The 18,289-nt window shown below is 34.9% G+C and overlaps 2 protein-coding genes across 2 annotated transcripts in view; one reads left to right on the top strand and one right to left on the bottom strand.

The window, feature by feature from the left end:
* Nucleotides 1–18,289, top strand: part of LOC135848744 (uncharacterized) — a 182,261-nt gene that overhangs the window by 17,664 nt on the left and 146,308 nt on the right. The window contains exon 2 of the mRNA XM_065368723.1: nucleotides 506–1,707. Within this exon, the coding sequence (XP_065224795.1) occupies nucleotides 520–1,266 (747 nt within the window). The 5' untranslated portion in view covers nucleotides 506–519 and the 3' untranslated portion in view covers nucleotides 1,267–1,707. The remainder of the gene's footprint in view (nucleotides 1–505; nucleotides 1,708–18,289) is intronic.
* Nucleotides 13,453–18,249, bottom strand: LOC135847052 (uncharacterized). Its single transcript, XM_065366437.1, has 2 exons — nucleotides 18,119–18,249; nucleotides 13,453–15,915 (listed from the first exon to the last, which is right to left on the bottom strand). The coding sequence occupies exons 1-2, from the start codon at nucleotides 18,149–18,151 to the stop codon at nucleotides 13,582–13,584; spliced, it is 2,367 nt and encodes a 788-aa protein (XP_065222509.1). The 5' UTR covers nucleotides 18,152–18,249; the 3' UTR covers nucleotides 13,453–13,581.

Raw genomic sequence — 18,289 nt, 5'->3', positions numbered from 1 at the left:
GTCATCGGAGGTGAAAAAATTCATAAATTCAACACGAGCGTAAAATTTTATGCATTAAATTTAAATTCCATAATTTTTATTTTTTCAAAATGCAAATCCAATTTATTTTACATTTTCCTGTACGTATTTTTTTCTGAATAATTCAAGGACAATATTAGGCTATACTTACTCGAACATAGCTACTTACCTACTTGCTTTTTTGTGATTTTCTCAATTTGTGAATGTATAAAATGAGGAATTGAGGATATTACTTGACTGCGATTGATGGTATTTTTTTCATCTCTCACCTGTATTCGTCTCTCGTTTCATCAGAAATTCGGCCTTTTCTATTTCACCCTGCTAGAGCTTTTTTTCACGTAGACGAAATGAATTTAGCTTAAGCTCAATATCGTAATTGACCTTAGATCACAATCACAACTCACAAGTGCACTATATCATTTGAAAATGGCTTCAAGCTAGAAGCCCGAGTAACAAAAAAACCTACATCTCGTATGATTTTTCGCAGGAATTTTCGCAATAATGTCAAAACCTCAACCAGATCCGGTCGTGCATTGGATCTGCGGATCGCCATTTTTGGCCATCGACGAGAAAATGAAATTAAACCTAAACGAATTCTACAAATCGGGCCTGAACGCTTCAGAAGGGGGCAACGCGAGCGAATGCGAATCATGCCTAGAAGATGGTCGAAGAACTTTGGAATTCGAGAAAAAAGGCCCTTACCCTTTCCGCTTGTACACACCGCCTGAAAACGAGCCCAAATGTCTAGCCATAGATGTACTCTTCAAAGACAGCGTTGTTTCTGTGGCTGAAATAAAATTCCAAAATTACTACACCGCTTATGTGACGGTTCTGATGAAGCTGGAAAATTCGCGAGGATGGAGGACGATGATCGATCATCATCAATTGATGCCTTATCCTCATTTCGAAACCGGATCCAGATCGTATTTTAAATTCTGTCCCACGTCACCGGATCAAGAGCCGTGGAGTAACGTAACCGAGATCAGATTCGTGCTCAGGCAACCGTCTCCGAATTGGAAACGTTTTTGTATTGAAAATTTGAGAATTTATAAAGATACCGGACGCAGAGGCGATCTAGCCGGCGAGGAAGCTGCGACCACTTCGCTGGACAAAAATTACCTAACCGGTTTGATTAGGAAAACAACGGAGGCGCTGAAAATGGAGCATAAAAACGATAAAAACAGTTCGACGATTCCGTTCCATATTGGAACGTACGGATATGAAATTGATAAATTAATTAGATTCTGAGAGCGTATAAAGTGTGTGTGTGTGTGTGTAGACTGTAATGTGTATTATGAGATCGCGTGTATGGTGTTGGTTTTTCTTTCCTATGTAGGTATTATTATTACTGCTGTCGATGCTAATGCTGCTGAGACGTTTGTTTGAATTGAAATGGCGAACGTTGGTTTGATATGCCTATCGTACCAAGTTTTTTTTTTTATGTGCGAAATCGAACGACGAATACGTAATATGAATACCGTATAGTGTACCTATAATAAAACTTTACGAGTTATGGTAGCTTTAAAGCTTCCTGCGTCTTGTGTATTTTATTGTGATTTTTTCCCTATTTTTATTTTTTATTTTACAGCTGTAGCCTGTGTATCGTGTACAATATACGAGATTGATGTTGGCCTAATTTGGAAAGTCGGTTAATAGAGTGGGATTTCGATGACTTCGACGTTGCTAGTGGTGAGTTCTTATTTCAAAAACTTCAATGGTGGTGGTGGTATCGATTCGTTGATGATGCGATTGATTTTTGTGACCAATTTCAATAATGAATGTGTATGTTAATGTACTATTTTGCAATTTTGAGCGACCCTGGTAACAAATGGTAACTTTTTATGATATATGGCATCGAGAAAGTAGAAGTCCTGGATCAATTTGTCCGAAATATGTGGCATTCTATCGCAATTTATTGAATTTCGACGGTTTTCTGGGCCTGTAAATTTTTTTTTCAAATGTTGTACCTACATCTTCCACGCTTCTTAAAGCAATATTTATGTTGGAGCTTAACGCAGAATTGGAATGAAAAAATTTCGAACTTTAAAAATGTTTGGAAGCTCGATACAAAGTTGTCCTAAAATGACCTAAAAAAATATGTCAAAAGTTGAAATTTTTCAGTCAATTCCTCCCTCCCATATTTCAAAACCTAAAATAATGTTTTTCAAAATTTTTTACTGGTCATATTTTAATATTTTGCAACCACCCCATGAATTTGGTAAAAAATTTTCCTTTTTGAATAGGGAAGGGTGGGGAGGGGGGTTGGTGGAATTTGAAATTTCATTCTTGTATCATTTTTTTTTTTCTAATTCTAAAAATACCTACTTAATTGAGAAAAATAATTTTTCAAGTAAAATATAAAAGGAGGTCCTTGGATGACATTTTTGCTCGATAAGTAATCTCATTTTTAGCAGATTTTCCATTCACTTTTTTTTTGAGCCATACGAAAATGAAAATAAAAAAAGTTACAGTAAGTTATGGAAGAGAGAAAATCGCCGGAACAAAGTCGATTCGATGAAAACCATCGTACTGTTGTCATAAAATATCGATTGAAATCTTGCGTAAAAAAAATTCTCTCTCATAATTTGAAGAAAAATTCTCAAAATATGGTAAAAATGAACGCGAATGGTCAGGTTGGAGGACGTGAGTCGTACTGATCTGTGTTCTTTGAGCTTTTTCAAGAGCTAAATAATTATGGTGAAGAAGTCATTGACCCAGAAAAAGAAAAAAATCTTTCTTAAAAAAATGTCACTTTTCACACAATTTTCGAAAGATGGTTAAAATGAACACGAATGACCATATTTTTTGGAGTGGGAGGGAGGGGGTGGAGATAGAAATTTTTGTACCGTTTCATTTTATAGAAGATATTTTTTCAAAATTTATAACCTCAGATGTTTCGAATTTTTGACTTTTTTCTGGAGTTTGAGCAAACAAAGTTGGACAAATATTGGGAGAAAATTTTTAAATTTTCAACACGTTTTTCAGGGTGGTTTTTTGCATTACTTTTTTGCTACGTTTAGTCAAATTTCACGCGAAAGAAGTCGTAAATCGATCCATTTTACTTTTAGTGGATGTTTTTTGTTCTAAAAAATGGCAGATGAGAAAATCATGTTTTTAATTCTTGAAAAGATTGAGCTGCAGGCAATATTCTAACGGACAGTTCAGCATTGTTTGGGCATTTCTGAAACCAAAAGTGGACAGCTATACATTATAATCATTTGAACAAAATACACGTTTCTCTTTTTTTAAAAAACCACTTTTAGTAAACACTCGTATGTATGTTCAAAAAATACACTGTTAAAAAGGTTGCTATGATACTCGCCACAAACTGAAAATGTTTCCAACTCAAAACCACAGATTTTTTTAAAATATTTTCTACAATTTAAATTTTTTTGACATTTTTTTTTTCAAAAAATTGAAAAAATGAGAAGATGGGGAGAGATGTGTGACAGAAATGGGGCGAAAGAAAGGGTCGTATGATTGAAGCTCACTCCGCCTCTTTTGAATTCTTGGAGCATTTTCCTTCGCCTTTCCCCTCCTTCTCATTCAAAAAAGCTTTAAAATTTTGATGCAGAGAAATTTGGGTAGTTCTGAAATGAGCTTAGAATATGTATACTTACTCTGAATACCCAAATCTATGTTTTTTTTTTGATAATCTTATCCTTATTGTGCTGGAGTTTATTTTAATGTTCGTTCTGATATTTCGTGTTCATTTCAGTGAAATGTTCTGAGAGAAGAATTTTTGAAATCAGGTGACTGAATCCCCCCTTCCCCTCCTCTCCGCTACAATTTTCTAAATCTTTGATATACTTTACTCGTCATTGAATCGATAACTTTTTGACAAACTAAAAATCGATAAATTGTTTGAATAATGTACGAGTAGGTACTTACTTGTGTTTTAATTTACTTTTTTTTTCGTTCTCGAAAATTGATCTTTGATTCATCTTTTTAGTGGTTCCCAGAAATATTCACTCAAAAAGTGTTGCCCAAAAAAACGTTTTATTGAATGCTTTATACTTACTACGAGTAGATATTCTCTCAAAATTTGGAGTGCTTATATTGCTCGCGAAAATTACGAAACAATTTTTCCATTCAAGTCCCGCATATTCAAGCTTCAGACCTAACTGATAGGTAGGTACACTTTTTGAATGATTTGCCATTTGAAAGACATAACAATTTTCATTCGTTAGTTGTTGCTCATTGATATAATACTAGGTTTAATAAAAATCTATCGATTAGGAATTTTGGGCTCCAATCTTCCCGTTTCAATTTCAATAAACTTGATGTTACTTTAAGCTCGAGTGTATGTCGAAAAAGTGATTTTCATATTTAGTTCTTTTCTTCGAAAACTTTCGCAATGAAAAATAAGTAGGTACTCGACTTGAAATTGTTAATTTCGAAAAAAAGAAAAAATAAGAAAAAACAATCCAGAATTGAGTGAGTTGGCGAGTATCAAAATTCATGATTCATGAATGATTTGAATTGTGTAAGAAGGTTTTGTTCAGTTTTATGAATGGATCGTTATAATGAATAAAAGTCTGAAAAGCAATGTTTGTTTGTACGTGGCTATGTACCTAGCCTAGCTACCTAGACCTACATACATACATCGTGCTACGTAATTGCCCTCGCGATTCAGATGCTTCATAATAATGTAGTAATCGCATAAGTATGGATGTAGATTAAGAAAATGAGGTTAAGAGGGCCAAGTGACTTTTCGAGAAAATCCAGCTTAAAGTTTGAATGTTTTTTGCGAGAATTTTTCTCATTTTTCGGGATAGCATTGTATATGTATGTATTGTATATGTACCTCGTACCTTCATGAAACTTGGAGGGAAAAATTCTGCATCCTTGCTGGTTTGAATGACGTATCTTGGAAGTCATTTCGACCATGTTATCTTAACCTCAGTCCTTCATTCAAAAATTGGTTGACTAGCGACGTGTATTATACTACGTATTTTCTTCAAATTAATTTTTAAGGGCAATGCAAGTCTCCTAAGAGTCTGAAATCACTCTCAATCGTTTTTTTTTTTCACTCTCGAAAATACCCAGAACCATCAATAACTCAAAATCAATTTAAGCCCAACCTCATTTTTTCTTATTCCACGTCACATATTGTTGTACGAGTAGGTAACTAGGTATGCATCGTCATCTCGTTAAAAAGGAAGTATTTAATTGGGTAGCAAAAATGAGAGTACGAGATGGTTTATAGGCCAAGTATTTTTTATTGATTAAAATTCTACTACCAAAAAATAAAAAAAAACAAAAAAAAATCTAAAAAAGAAAATGAGACTATACTACATACATACAGCAGACCTTTAGACAGGATCGCCTTGAACTACTCAGTTGAAAAAATTTTCTTTCTACGTGGTCGTAGTTGTAGATTAGATACATTTGTATTTTGAAAAGAATATCTCCTAAAAAAAAAAAAAAAAAAGGGAGAAAAAAGTCGTATCACGAAGCGTTGATAATTTATTAAGGCATTCATTCGAATCTAAAACGCTGGAAAAATCGAATTAAAACGGAACTTTACGTTGGTGTCGAGCCTATTCGTAAGTCTTGTATTGAATGAGTCGAATTTTAACGCGCTCACCTCTTGCGGGGCCCGTTTAACGCGATCATTTTAATTAGTCTGGACGGATTGGAATTTAATGGCGAAGAAGAAGTTGCCAGAAAATTTAAACGACGCGACGACGACGGTCGACGGTGTCGTTATTAAATTCGCACGTGAAATTAACCCAGAAATTAAACAAGCCAGGGGTGGGTAAAGTTTTACGTTGGGAGATCGTTTTGTTTTGGTTAGGTTTTATTTTCGTTGTAGCTTATGAATAATTATTGCTTTGAAAGTTAGTGGTAGAGTGAGCTTTAAATAAAGGGTTGGAATTGAGAAAATGATCTAACGATAAATCGATCAGATTCATTTTTGAACGATCAGAATAACTCAATTTTAATGCACCGAGAGAATGAGAAAATTGGTTCAATTGTGTATGTACTATGTAGTGAAATTGTGCAGTTGTCTTGCCAAATTACTCGGTTACCTCCTAATTAACTTGGTGAAGAATAGGGCGAGTAATTTTGATTCAAATGGAAAAATTTGCATAATTTCCAAATTATCACATCAAGCGCATATTATTCTATCATTTTTGTGCAACCAGTACAAAGAGCATAGCGAGTAAAAACGTGTTTCTTTTAGTGAATTTTAAAGATTGTTGTTTGCGGGAGATTATTAATTTAACTGAACTTTTGGAATCGATGATTGGTAACCGGATTTTAGCCACTGGAAAAAAAATTATTTTGATAGAAATTTTTGTTCCGCTTTACTTATCAAGCATAAATATAGGTTTTTGGATGCCGCTTATATCAGGCGATTTTCAAAACTGGTTCAGAGATTTCAAGCCAGTTTCTATCTATAAATAATAATCAAACATACTGCAAAAAAAAAAAGTTTTCAGCAATTATGTCAGGGTCAAAAGCTATAAAATCGAGCTTTTTCAGTTTGTAGGTATGTTTACATTTCCTTTTCCTTGATTAATGAAGTAATCTCATTCGCTATACAGGGTGTTCAGAGAGATCTGACGTGGTCAAGGCTTGAGAATTTCGACATCCTGTTACAGGGATTGGAGTGTCTGGTAAAGGTGAAATCCTTAGTGACTGCTTTGCTGCTGAGTCTGCCGTTTGTTTCCCAGAATTACATGTAAAGAATAAAAATCCATGGCATGAAAAGTTCCTAACCTCTTGAGGTATCACACTCCGATTTGAACGGGACTGCGATTTTTGGAAACAGCATGGTCTAAAACCCCTAAAACCAAATTTTCAGCTGCCCAAGTTCATTTTTCGATTTTTGGCGAATTTTTGAAAATTCAAAATTGACTGTTTTTGGCGATTTATGCTTATTTTTTAAAGGTACGTACTTGATCAGTAAAGATGGTCAAAATAAGTCCCAAAACTAATGTTAATTACCCAAATCCAAATTTTACCATTTCCAGCCATTTTGAAGCCTCCAGCGCGATTTTTCTATTTCTCCAGAATTTTGAATTTGCTCCAGAAGGCGTGAATATGAAGTTGGGCAGCTAAAAATGGAGTTGTGTATTATACGCGACCTGTTTAACGAGTTTATCTACATTTGAGCCGATTTTGGGAGTGACACCTCAAGAGTAGTTTTTTGACCACCTTTTTTCAAAATTAAAAAATCAAAAGATAACCGTTTTTGAGGAAATTTTTGAAATCAGTGCGAATAGCTGTATCTCTTCAAGAACTGACCCCCGGAGCGCAAATTCTACCATTTCCAGCCGTTTTGGAGCGAGAGTGACACCTCAAAAAACCACTCTTGAGAAGTCACTCTCAAAATCGGCTCAAATGTGGGTAAACTCGTCAAATAGGTTGAGTGTAATATACAACTCGATTTTTAGCTGCCCAACTTCATATTCACGCCTTCTGGAGCAAATTCAAAATTCTGGAGAAATTCAAAAATCGCGCCGGAGGCTCCAGAATGGCTGGAAATGGTAAAATTTGGGTTTGGGTAATTAATATTAGTTTTGGGACTTATTTTGACCATTTTTACTGATCAAGTACGTACTTTAAAAAAAACAGAAATCGCCAAAAACAGTCAATTTTGAATTTTTAAAAATTCGCCAAAAATTGAAAAATGAACTCGGGCAGCTGAAAATTTGGTTTTTGGGGTTTTAGACTATGCTATTTCCAAAAATCGCGGTCCCTTTCAAATCGGAGTGTGACATCTCAAGTGGTTCCCTTGTAAGATGCGTAAAAAATGCGGTAAAATGATGTAAAAGCACCCAAATAAGAATTAAAATCGCTGAAAATTACTAAATAAATGATTATTGATTAAATTTTAGTGAAATTGGCCAGAAATATCGAGTAAAATCGTTGAAAATTTCCAAAAAGTGAAACATTTTGGTAAAATTGAAGAAAAATGCATTTAAAAAATGTTAAGTAATGGAAAAATAATCAAAGAAACATTAAAATCGCTGAAAACGACTAAAACCCAATAATGATAATGTACTAAAATTACTCGAAAATGTGTAAAAAAAAATTTTAAAGATGTGTAGTTGTGCTTCCTTTCGATCAACCACATATCTGGATTGAAAATCCATCAGGACCCTGCTCTTCTTACAATTGTCTCGATGAAACTTGTACCCATTTATACTTTAGTATCCTGTTCAGTGTTCCTGTGTCATGTCATCCCAAAATAGGACATCTAAAAATTTGAGAGACGTACGTAATTTTATTAGTCCATAATATAACGATAATTTTCATTGGAAGTTTTTTTCACGATGTTTCGCTTGGAATTTGCGACCAATTGGGAACCACTGAATCGGTTTCGAAAATTAATGATGCGTCGAAATTGTTTTCAATGTAACCGACTAACCGTTCCGTTATTTTAAAAAAAAAGTATGACTTCTACATTTTAATTTTTTGAATATACATTGTACCTACACATCGTCGAGCTTGGCATTTTACCAAAGTTGAATTCATTTCGATGTCGTTATCAAGTCTGGATTTTTTAAAGTACCCACACGATGCGAAAAATTTGTAAGCAAATTTTTTTTTTGAGAATTTCGTGACCTCGAAGGTAGGTTAAAAATCACGTTGAAGGAGTGAAATTTTCATCACGTCTTTTCGAGTTCATTGACTGCTGGTAATTTTTCCCTCTCTGCTTTGACTCGCCTTATCCTCTTGTATCTTATTTTTCCTCATCGTCACTCATGCTGCATGTATGCTCATGGCTCATTTACGTGCTCATTAAGCTCCCCTCCTCTCCCCTCATTTACATCTATCTCTACGTACGCAGTTTCCTTTTGTGGTTCGGTATTCGGTATGTGTAGAATTTAGCTCATCTTGCTGTCGTCATCGTTACCTAATCTATGTACCCGTGGGGGAGGGGGGGGGTGTCAGTAATACATTGTAATGCATATGTCATTGTATTGCCTAGTCTTATCGTATAGGTATTATGTACCTTTTTCTTTAGCCGCGCATGTGTATAAAATACCGCCTAAAAAGTGCCATAATTTAGCTTCCAAGTGACACGAGGCGATAACACAGGTATAACTTATGATCTCCTGGAATCCTATAAAGTTAGACAAGAGACAACTGCATACGAATACGAGGTATGTAGAATGCATGTACCAAATGAACATTGGCACATAATGCATCGAGCAGGAGGAAGAAGAGGAGGAGGAGGAGGAAGCAAAGCGGGACTGCGAAGGTGGCTACATTAAAACATTAAAATGTCTACTCGTAATAATTATCGCACACTCACGAGAACTGAGAAGTCTGCCGCGAACACACGCGAACTGAACCCCGAACCCGTATCAAACTTTGACCTTTTTTGAACTTTTAAAATCTCTCAGACATAACGAAAACCGCCAATAATGTACTGCGAGACCGGTTCCTCAACCAGTGGCAGACATTTCAGGGTGTACTGTACTTGGCATTCGTATAATTATATGTATTTAAACTCTTAATCAAGCGTCGAGCAGCTGTTTTAAATTCGAATTAGCTAAACGTAGATAACCCTTCGTCCACGTGGTGTCGAAAATATTTTTCAAAAAAAACAATATCTGATATAAATACATATGTACTTGAAATAGTGTAAGTACCTACTCGAGTATACCTTGTGTTCCTTATACCTGTACCTATACGTCGTCGTACGCGTGATTTATTCATTGTCTTTCTTTCTCTCTCTGTCTACTTGCCTGCTTGCCTGCCTGCCTGCCTGTGTCATATTGTATGTTGTGTATGGTAGTCAAACACTTGACGTAATTATGGCGTGAAATGAAGAAAAAAAATATCGCGAAATGGAAAACAATTATGTGTACATACTCTATTATAAGGGGAAAAAATCTAAATAAAGTGAAAAACAATAAATTAATAAATCGGTTCGCAACATTTTACCTTGAAAATACGCGTGCTATAGTCGTAAACAGCCGTGTAAGGAATTAAAACGAAAGAAAAAACTGCGTAATAAGCGTTCTTCTTCCGGAGTTTGTAATAATACGAGAACGCGTAGAAAGGGCAGAAAATCTATAAAAGTGGGGACGAAGAGGGGAAGGCAGTAGAAAATATTGAATTTTAAAAATAGCGAAAAAAGACCCAAAATGTGCGAATTGAATAGGAAGTAAAAGGTGTAAAAAAATGCAAATTGATGGAGGTGAAGTTTCATACTTTTTTACAAGAGTGCAAACCTCAAACCAAAACTTGAATTTTATAGAAAAAATTTTATGGGCCAAAAATGAGATCTTTTTTGAGCAGACTGTTGAAAAGGCAGTAGCGAGAGGTGGTTGAAGGTAGGTGTATTGATCATTCACCCACTAGATTGAATTGTGATATGTGAAGAACTTGCTGGTATAGCTTTTTTAGCCTTCCATTCTCGCCTCTACCTTCTTCAAAGCTGTCAAAAAAAAAGTTTCTTGAAAATTTTTATTTTTGAAATTTTTGATATTGGAGTCTTGATATCATCAGTCTTTTCTTGAAGAAAACCTCTGATCTGAAAATGTTGCTTTTTCGCAGATTCACCAAAAAATAGGAATTTCTTCGATTTTACTCAGATTTTGATAAATTGAGCGGAGGTCCAAAATCCCCACAGCCCCCACAGGTAATCAAAATCTCGGATTCCCAATTTTTCAGTAATTCTGGAGCCTCCAGCGCAAAATACCTACCCGAGCAATATTTTTTTTTAAAAAGCATAAATCTCCGAAAATGGAAAATTGAATTCGCCAAACAGGCGAGGAAAAATAAATTTGGGCTGCTGAAATTTTGGTTGTGAGGGTTTCAGACCATGTCTTTCCCAAAAATCGCGGTCGGATTGAAATTGGAAGTGGAAATCTCGAGAAGTTCCCTTGCGAGCTTTCAAATTTTCGTTCGACTCAAAAACAAAATCACATTTCGCGAGTAGGAAATCTCATGTCTCACAATTTGTTTCATTTTCATTTTGTTTTTTTTTTCAAAAATACTTACTTATTGTCATTTTATGATTAAAACATTGAAAAAATTCAAATGTAGAAAATTTGAAAAAAATAATCGCTCAGCAAGGGGGTGAGTTTTATTTTATTTTGTTTCTCTGTCTTTTTTTTGTAGGCCCTCAATTTTTTTCAAAAATTGACTATTCGTAATTAAAAATTTTAAATGAATAAGAAAGTCAGTATCATTCATGAACGAATTGATCAATTTTTTGAAAGAACCATTCGCCAACAAATCCATCAATTCTTTAATTTATGAACCAATTCGTTCACGAAGAAGTCACTTATACAAATCAATTCGTTCGCGAATGAATCACAAAAAATGATTCAATTTGTTCGTGAATGATTCACCAAAAGTTGAGTAAATGAATCGATTCGTTCATGAACGAGTCACTCATACGAATCAATTGGTTCGCGAATGATTCACCAAAAATTGAGTAAATGAATCGATTCATTCGCGAACGAGTCACTTATACAAATCAATTTGTTCGCGAATGATTCGCCAAAAATTGAATAAATGAATCGATTCGTTTGCGAATGATTCACCGAAAATTATTCAATTCGTTCGTGAATGATTCACTATAAATTGAGTAAATGAATCGATTCGTTCGCGAATGAGTCACTTATACGAATCAATTCGTTCGCGAACGATTTACTTATACGAATCGATTCGTTCGCGGATGATTCATCAAAAATCGAGTAAATGAATCGATTCGTTCATGAACGAGTCACTCATACGAATCAATTCGTTCGCGAATGATTCACCAAAAATTGAGTAAATGAATCGATTCATTCGCGTACGAGTCACTTATACGAATCAATTTGTTCGCGAATGATTCACTAAAAAATTCAATTCATTTGCGAATGATTCATCTAGAAATCAATCAATTTGTTCAATCGCCAATCCGTTGTGAATGATTTGATTCGATTCGATTCGATTCGATTCACTTCGCTTGAAAAGAGATCAATTCCTATACAATAATTTCACAAAAACCGAATCAATCAAAAATTAATTGATTCGTTTTAGAATGATTCGATTCGATTGTAAACAGATCAATTATTGCTATACAAATGTTTCAAAAAAAGTGAATCAATTTATTCATAAAAGATCTTATTTGAAGAAAAGTCGGTCTTCTCAAGTTCTCACGCGAAACGCGTGAGTGTTTTTTGAAATTGAAGTTCAGCCCGAAAAACATGTGAAATTTTTAGTAAAAAATAAGTAATATGAAATTTTTAGTGAAAAATAAGTAATATGAAATTTTTAGTGAAAAATAAGTAATATGAAATTTTTAAAAAATAAAATGTTACGATTTTTAAATGAAAAATTTTTTACACTTTCTATTGAGAAGTTGTAAGAATTTTCAGCAAAAATGATGTTTTAGGATGGGAGGAGAGGGAGGGGAATGACCATTATTTTAAAAGTGTGGTAACTTTTAATGGAGACAAAATACAGCTGGTAAAAAAAAAATCTCAGTGAAAAAATGTGAAAACTTTTCATGAAAAAATATTACAATTTTTGGTGAAAAAATGCAAAATTTTGAGTGAAAAAATGTAACAATTTTTAATGAAAAAAATGGTTACAGTTTTTGGGGAAAAAATGCAGCAATCTTTGGCGAAAAAAATGTGATAATTTTTAGTGAGAAAAATGTGACAATATTTAGTGAAAAAAATGTGACAATTTTTAGTGAAAAAATGTGACAATATTTAGTGAAAAAAATGTGACAATTTTTAGTGAAAAAAGTGACAATTTTTAATGAAAAAATGTGACAATTTTTAATGAAAAAAGTGACAATTTTTGGTGGAAAAAAATGTGATAATTTTTAGTGAAAAAAAATGTGACAATTTTTAGTGAATAAAATGTGACAATTTTTAGTGAAGAAAATGTGACAATTTTTAGTGAAGAAAATGTGACAATTTTTAGTGAAAAAATGTGATAATTTTTAGTGAAAAAAACGTGACAATTTTCAGTGCAAAAAATGTGACAATTTTTTGTGAAAAAATGTGACAATTTTTAGTGAAGAAAATGTTAAAATCTTTACTGAAGAAATGTGTTATTTTTAGTGAAACAAATGTGACAATTTTTAGTGAAGAAAATGTGACAATTTTTAGTGAAAAAAAGTGGCAATTTTTGGTGAAAAAATGTGAAAATTTTTAGTGAAGAAAATGTGACAATTTTTAGTGAAGAAAATGTGACAATTTTTAGTGAAAAAAATGTGACAATTTTTAGTGACAAAAATGTGACACTTTTTAGTGAAAAAAATGTGACACTTTTTAGTGAAAAAGGTGGCAATTCGTAGTGGAAAAATGTGACTATTTTTAGCCTTGGATGGAATTATTTCACAAAAATTGAAGATGCAGGGAGAGGGGTCGAGAATTCTACGCCTAGATAGTCAATTAAATTAAATATTTGATGATCATCGTTAATATTGAGTTAGATGTTGTAATGAAGTTCAAAAAAGAGTTGAAAAAATAGAAAATATATGTATAATTTATTCAATCATGGAACTTGCTGTAAATGCTGTACCTCTACCTACCTCATGATACCAGGGAGGGACATAACAAAAACTCTGTGGAACCTGCAGTCCTTTTCTTATTTTTCGACAACCGTGTTCAAATCGCTTGCATTGATCATTTGAAAATGGATTTTAGGATTGTCTATGTCAAATGTGTTCAAAGTTACAATTTTACAATATTTAAGCGGGGAAGAAATCAGTTTCGGTATCAGATGGGCGTAATCTTTTACTGCTTGCTGTAAGCTATATTCTTCCACATCTTCCACCAAGTCCTGTTCGACATGCTTATGTTTTACGATAAGTACACGTCCTTCTTCGTCGTACCCCAACATGAAAATTTTGAAATCAAATTCTCGGGTCCCTGTCTCATCAGCGGCGAACTGCTGTTCCATGGGTACATTCAAAACATTGTCGTACTGTAATTTTACCAATACTTGAGCTATTATTCCTCGAGCTGCTGCTTCTTTGACATCATTGAACAGGTGATTAACATATTGGCCGTCTGGTTTTTGATTTTTATAGCTTTCGATCGCTGTTTTGAGTCTTCTCAATGAGCCAGTTTCGTTGAACATATCAGTGATCATCGTACTGAGCTGTTCGTCTGAACTGTCGTTGTCACTTTTGAAGTAATTGGTGAAAGCCAGCGTTGCATCGTTTATCACATTTTGAAGGCCACGAAAACAACTTGCGGAGGGTTCGTATTCTACGAATGATTTTACAAAAACGTCCTTGATTTCTTTACCAGGGAGTTTAATACTGAGAGAGCTCGCATTTGCTAGTTGTTTAGTGGCTGGAGTTAGATATCCGAATGATAGTAGGAAGCTAATGATGTGATTAATGCTTGGGTCGTCGAGTACGATAGCGAAATCTTTTGGCACTTCTTTGGCGAAATCTCCACATAATGCAGCAGCTGTGTTGTTCATTTCGCTGATGGGTATTCCTCGAGTCGATGAGACTGAAATCTCAACCGATTTACCGATTAATAATGACCCGAATAAATACATCATCTCTAAGTTCTTTGACAACTGAAGTAATATTTTTTTGAGAGTACCACGTTCGTCGCTCACCAACTTGTCCAAGTTCTTTGCCCACTCTATCTTTACTTTTCTGTACGCATTACCATCGTGTTCTGACCAAAAGCTTACCGGACCCTTGTGGTTTAAAAATTTGATCACAGATACAGGATTGAAAATATGCTCAGTTGGGAAACCGACATCTCTATAGCCATCGCATGTATTCATGAGTATGGATTTCATGCTAAGGTCTAGTTCTCGTAGAGTTGCCAATTGTTCGACTTCATTCGATGTAAATCCGTAGTAAGGGTAAATTCCCGAACTGCTCATACTCCATTCGATCGAATCATTCACGTTTGGAATGAAACCAAATCCAGATATGCGAGTAACTCCTGTCATTATGATTTTCAACTGGTTATCCATCTCGTATCCTGGGATCGATTCTGGTTTTCGACAAGTTTCCTTCAAGAAATTGAGTACGAAGGACGTGATCTTGGAGACGTCTTCGGAATCATAATGGAATCCCGGGGTGAAATAAATGTTCTCGAATAAAGAATCATAGTGATCGACGAGTACGAGGATTTTTCGATCGGGGAAACACAGTCGAATACATTGGTATAAAATTTGCATACTTCGTACAGCCAACGACTCGGTGATTTTTTCCTTTACAGTTATTTGAGACATTATATCAAACTCGTTTAAAATAGTTGCAATGTTGGCATCTTGGGCAACTCTGGGCTCCAATACGTACTTGACGTACCGATGATTTAAAAATAAAAGCGTTAAATTTTTCGCCATCGTTTGGAAAAATTTCTCGAAACTGGCGTCTGTATTATTTTCCGATATGTCTGAAATGCTGATACGAAAGTCCAACTGTATAACGCAGTATCGCCCTAAATGCTCATTGATTACGTTGCTTTTTTTCGATATCAGTAGTTTGCTAGAATACTTCTCGTAAGTGTCATTATTCCTGTAAGCTGCATCAGGGTATTCCCCGTTGTTGAAGATGTGATAAGAGCGGATAGTTTTGAAATCACGCATGGTGCCATTTGGATGAATACCCATGTTGGCGAACATTGATATCATGTTGAGATTTTTTGACTTACCCCAATTACGTGGGGCTGTGAGGAATATGTAATTGGGTGTCGAAGGATCGAAAATTTTTTCCAGGAGTAAACTTTTGTCGACGAATGGGCCCCTTTTTGTCATTTCGTAATAGGATCTACTAAGTGGCATGAACGTGCTATTGGTTATCATAGTATCGGTAGATTGTATTGCTAAGTGAACGATCTGAATATTTTGATCTTGTGAAATGATGCTGCTGTCTGGAGAGGGTGGAAGTGATGCTGTGATTGTTGATAGAATGTGAAAATAGATTAAATTGGTGCTATAGGAAGCCTGCAAACAGAAAGCAAACGAGAATAGTATTTTAATTTTAAGCTATGTAGCTCTGCCTACTCATATTGCCATAAACTTGCTGTACCTATTGATTTAAAATGCCGTAATGATTACTGAATTATAGTTCCTCAAGGACGGAGAACTTCACTGAGTCAGCAGATTTCAGATCAAATGATTTATTCCAAAAATACTGTACTTGGAACTAAATTTTCACTTTTCTGGTGACGATTTTGGGACCTAGGACAACCGAGAACATGTTAAAATGTCGCCAGTGGTCCAGGCATCAAGAAGAAGTGTCCCTCAGTAAGGTCAGATTTCACTGAGTCAGCAGTTTTTAGTTCAAATTCGATTCATTTCAAAAACAGTGTACTTTACATGGCACTAAATTTTCACTTCTCTGCTGACCATTTTGGGACCTGGGTCAACCGAGGACATGTTAACATGTTGCCAGAGGTTCAGACATTGAAAATAAGTGTCCCTCAAGGAGGTCACATTTCATTGAGTCAACAGTTTTCAGCTAAAATTCAATTTATTTCAAAAATACTGCCTTTTGCACTAAATTTTCACTTATCTGCTGGCCAATTTAGGACTTGGGTGAACTAGGGACATGATATCATGTCGCCTGTAGTTGAGTTATCAAAAAATAATGTCACTCAATGAGATGGGATTTCACTGAGTCAGCAGTTTTTAGTTGAAATTTGATTTCTTCAAAAATTCATTATTTGGAACTAAATTTTCACTTTTCTGCTGACCATTTTGGATCCTCAGTCAACTTGGTACATGTTAACAAGTTGCCTGTGGTTCAGTCATTGAAAAAAAGTGTCCCTCAAGGAGGTCACATTTTGCTGAGTCAGCAATTTTCAGCTAAAATTCAATTTCTTTCAAAAACGCTGTCTTTTGCACTAAATTTTCACTTATCTACTGACCAATTTAGGACTTGGGTCAACCAGGGACATGTTATAATGTCTCCAGTAGTCAACTAATCAAAAAGTAATGTCCCTCAACGAGATGAGTTTCACTGAGTCAGCAGTTTTCAGCTCAAAATCGATTTATTTCAAAAATACTGAATTTTGTACTAGATTTTCACTTATCTGCTGACCATTTTAGGTCAAGGGTAAACCGGGGACATGTTATCATGTTGCCTGTGGTTCAGTCATCAAAAATAAATGTCCCTCAACAAGAATGGCATTTCACTGAGTCAGCAGTTTTCAGCTCAAAATAGATTTATTTCAAAAATACTGAATTTTGCACTAAATTTTCACTTTTTTGCTGACCATTTTGGGACCTGGGTCAACCAGGGACATGTTTACATGTTGCCTGTGGTTCAGTTATTAAAAAGATATGTCCTCCAACGAGGTCACATTTCACTGAGTCAGCAGTTTTTAATTAAAATTTTTTTTCTTCAAAAATTCTTTATTTTACACTAAATTTTTGCGTATCTACTGTCCATTTTGGGACCTGAGTCAACTGGGTACATGTCAGCATGTTGCCTGTGGTTCAGTCATTGAAAAGAAGTGTCCCTAAAGGAGGTCACATTTTGCTGAGTCAGCAGTTTTCTGCTATAATAAAATTTATTTAAAAAATACTGTCTTTTGCACTAAATTTTCAATTATCTGCTGACCATTTCAGGACTTGGGTCCACCGGTGACATGTTATCATGTTTCCTGTGGTTCAGTCATCAAAAATATAGGTCCCTCAACGAGGTCGCATTTAACTGAGTCAGCAGTTTTTAGCTCAAGTCCTATTTATTTCAAAAATTCTGTAGTACTTATGTTGCACTGTTCTGCTGACCATTTTGGGACCTGAGTCAACCAGGGACATGTTAACATGTTTCCAGTGGTTCAGGCATCAAAGAGAAGTGTCCCTCAACCGGGTGGTATTTCACTGACTCAGCAGTATTTAGCTCAAACTGGATTTATTTCAAAAATACTGTATTTTGCACCGAATTTCTGCTTTTCTGATTATTTTAAGATCTGGGTCGACCGGGGATATGTTAACATGTTTCCAGCCAGGTGGTTCAGTCATAAAAAAGAAATGTTCCTTCGCCAGCTGGTATTTCTCTGAGTCTGCAGTCTTTAGCTCAAATTTTAATGCTATATCGGAGACTTATTGGAATGTTTTTTGTGTTGCAAATGCCATGATTGATTCCCCCTCATTTTTAATTTGCTAAAATATTATTCTGTTTATGGTACTTATTACTTACCAATGTTTTCTTCAAATTATGTACTGATATCATGTTGTGGCCGACTTTTTTGCACGTTTTGCTGCTAACGAAACTGCTCGTACATGTGAAGATCAAGATGTGGTGTCTGTTTTAAACCGCAGTACGGGAAATTAAATAACCCACAGTTTTTATTTATCGATGCGTTTAATA

Source organism: Planococcus citri, chromosome 5, assembly GCF_950023065.1.
Source record: "Planococcus citri chromosome 5, ihPlaCitr1.1, whole genome shotgun sequence".
Lineage (NCBI taxonomy): Eukaryota > Metazoa > Arthropoda > Insecta > Hemiptera > Pseudococcidae > Planococcus > Planococcus citri.
Note: the sequence above shows the minus strand (reverse complement) of the source record. Positions and strands in the feature narration are given on the sequence as shown.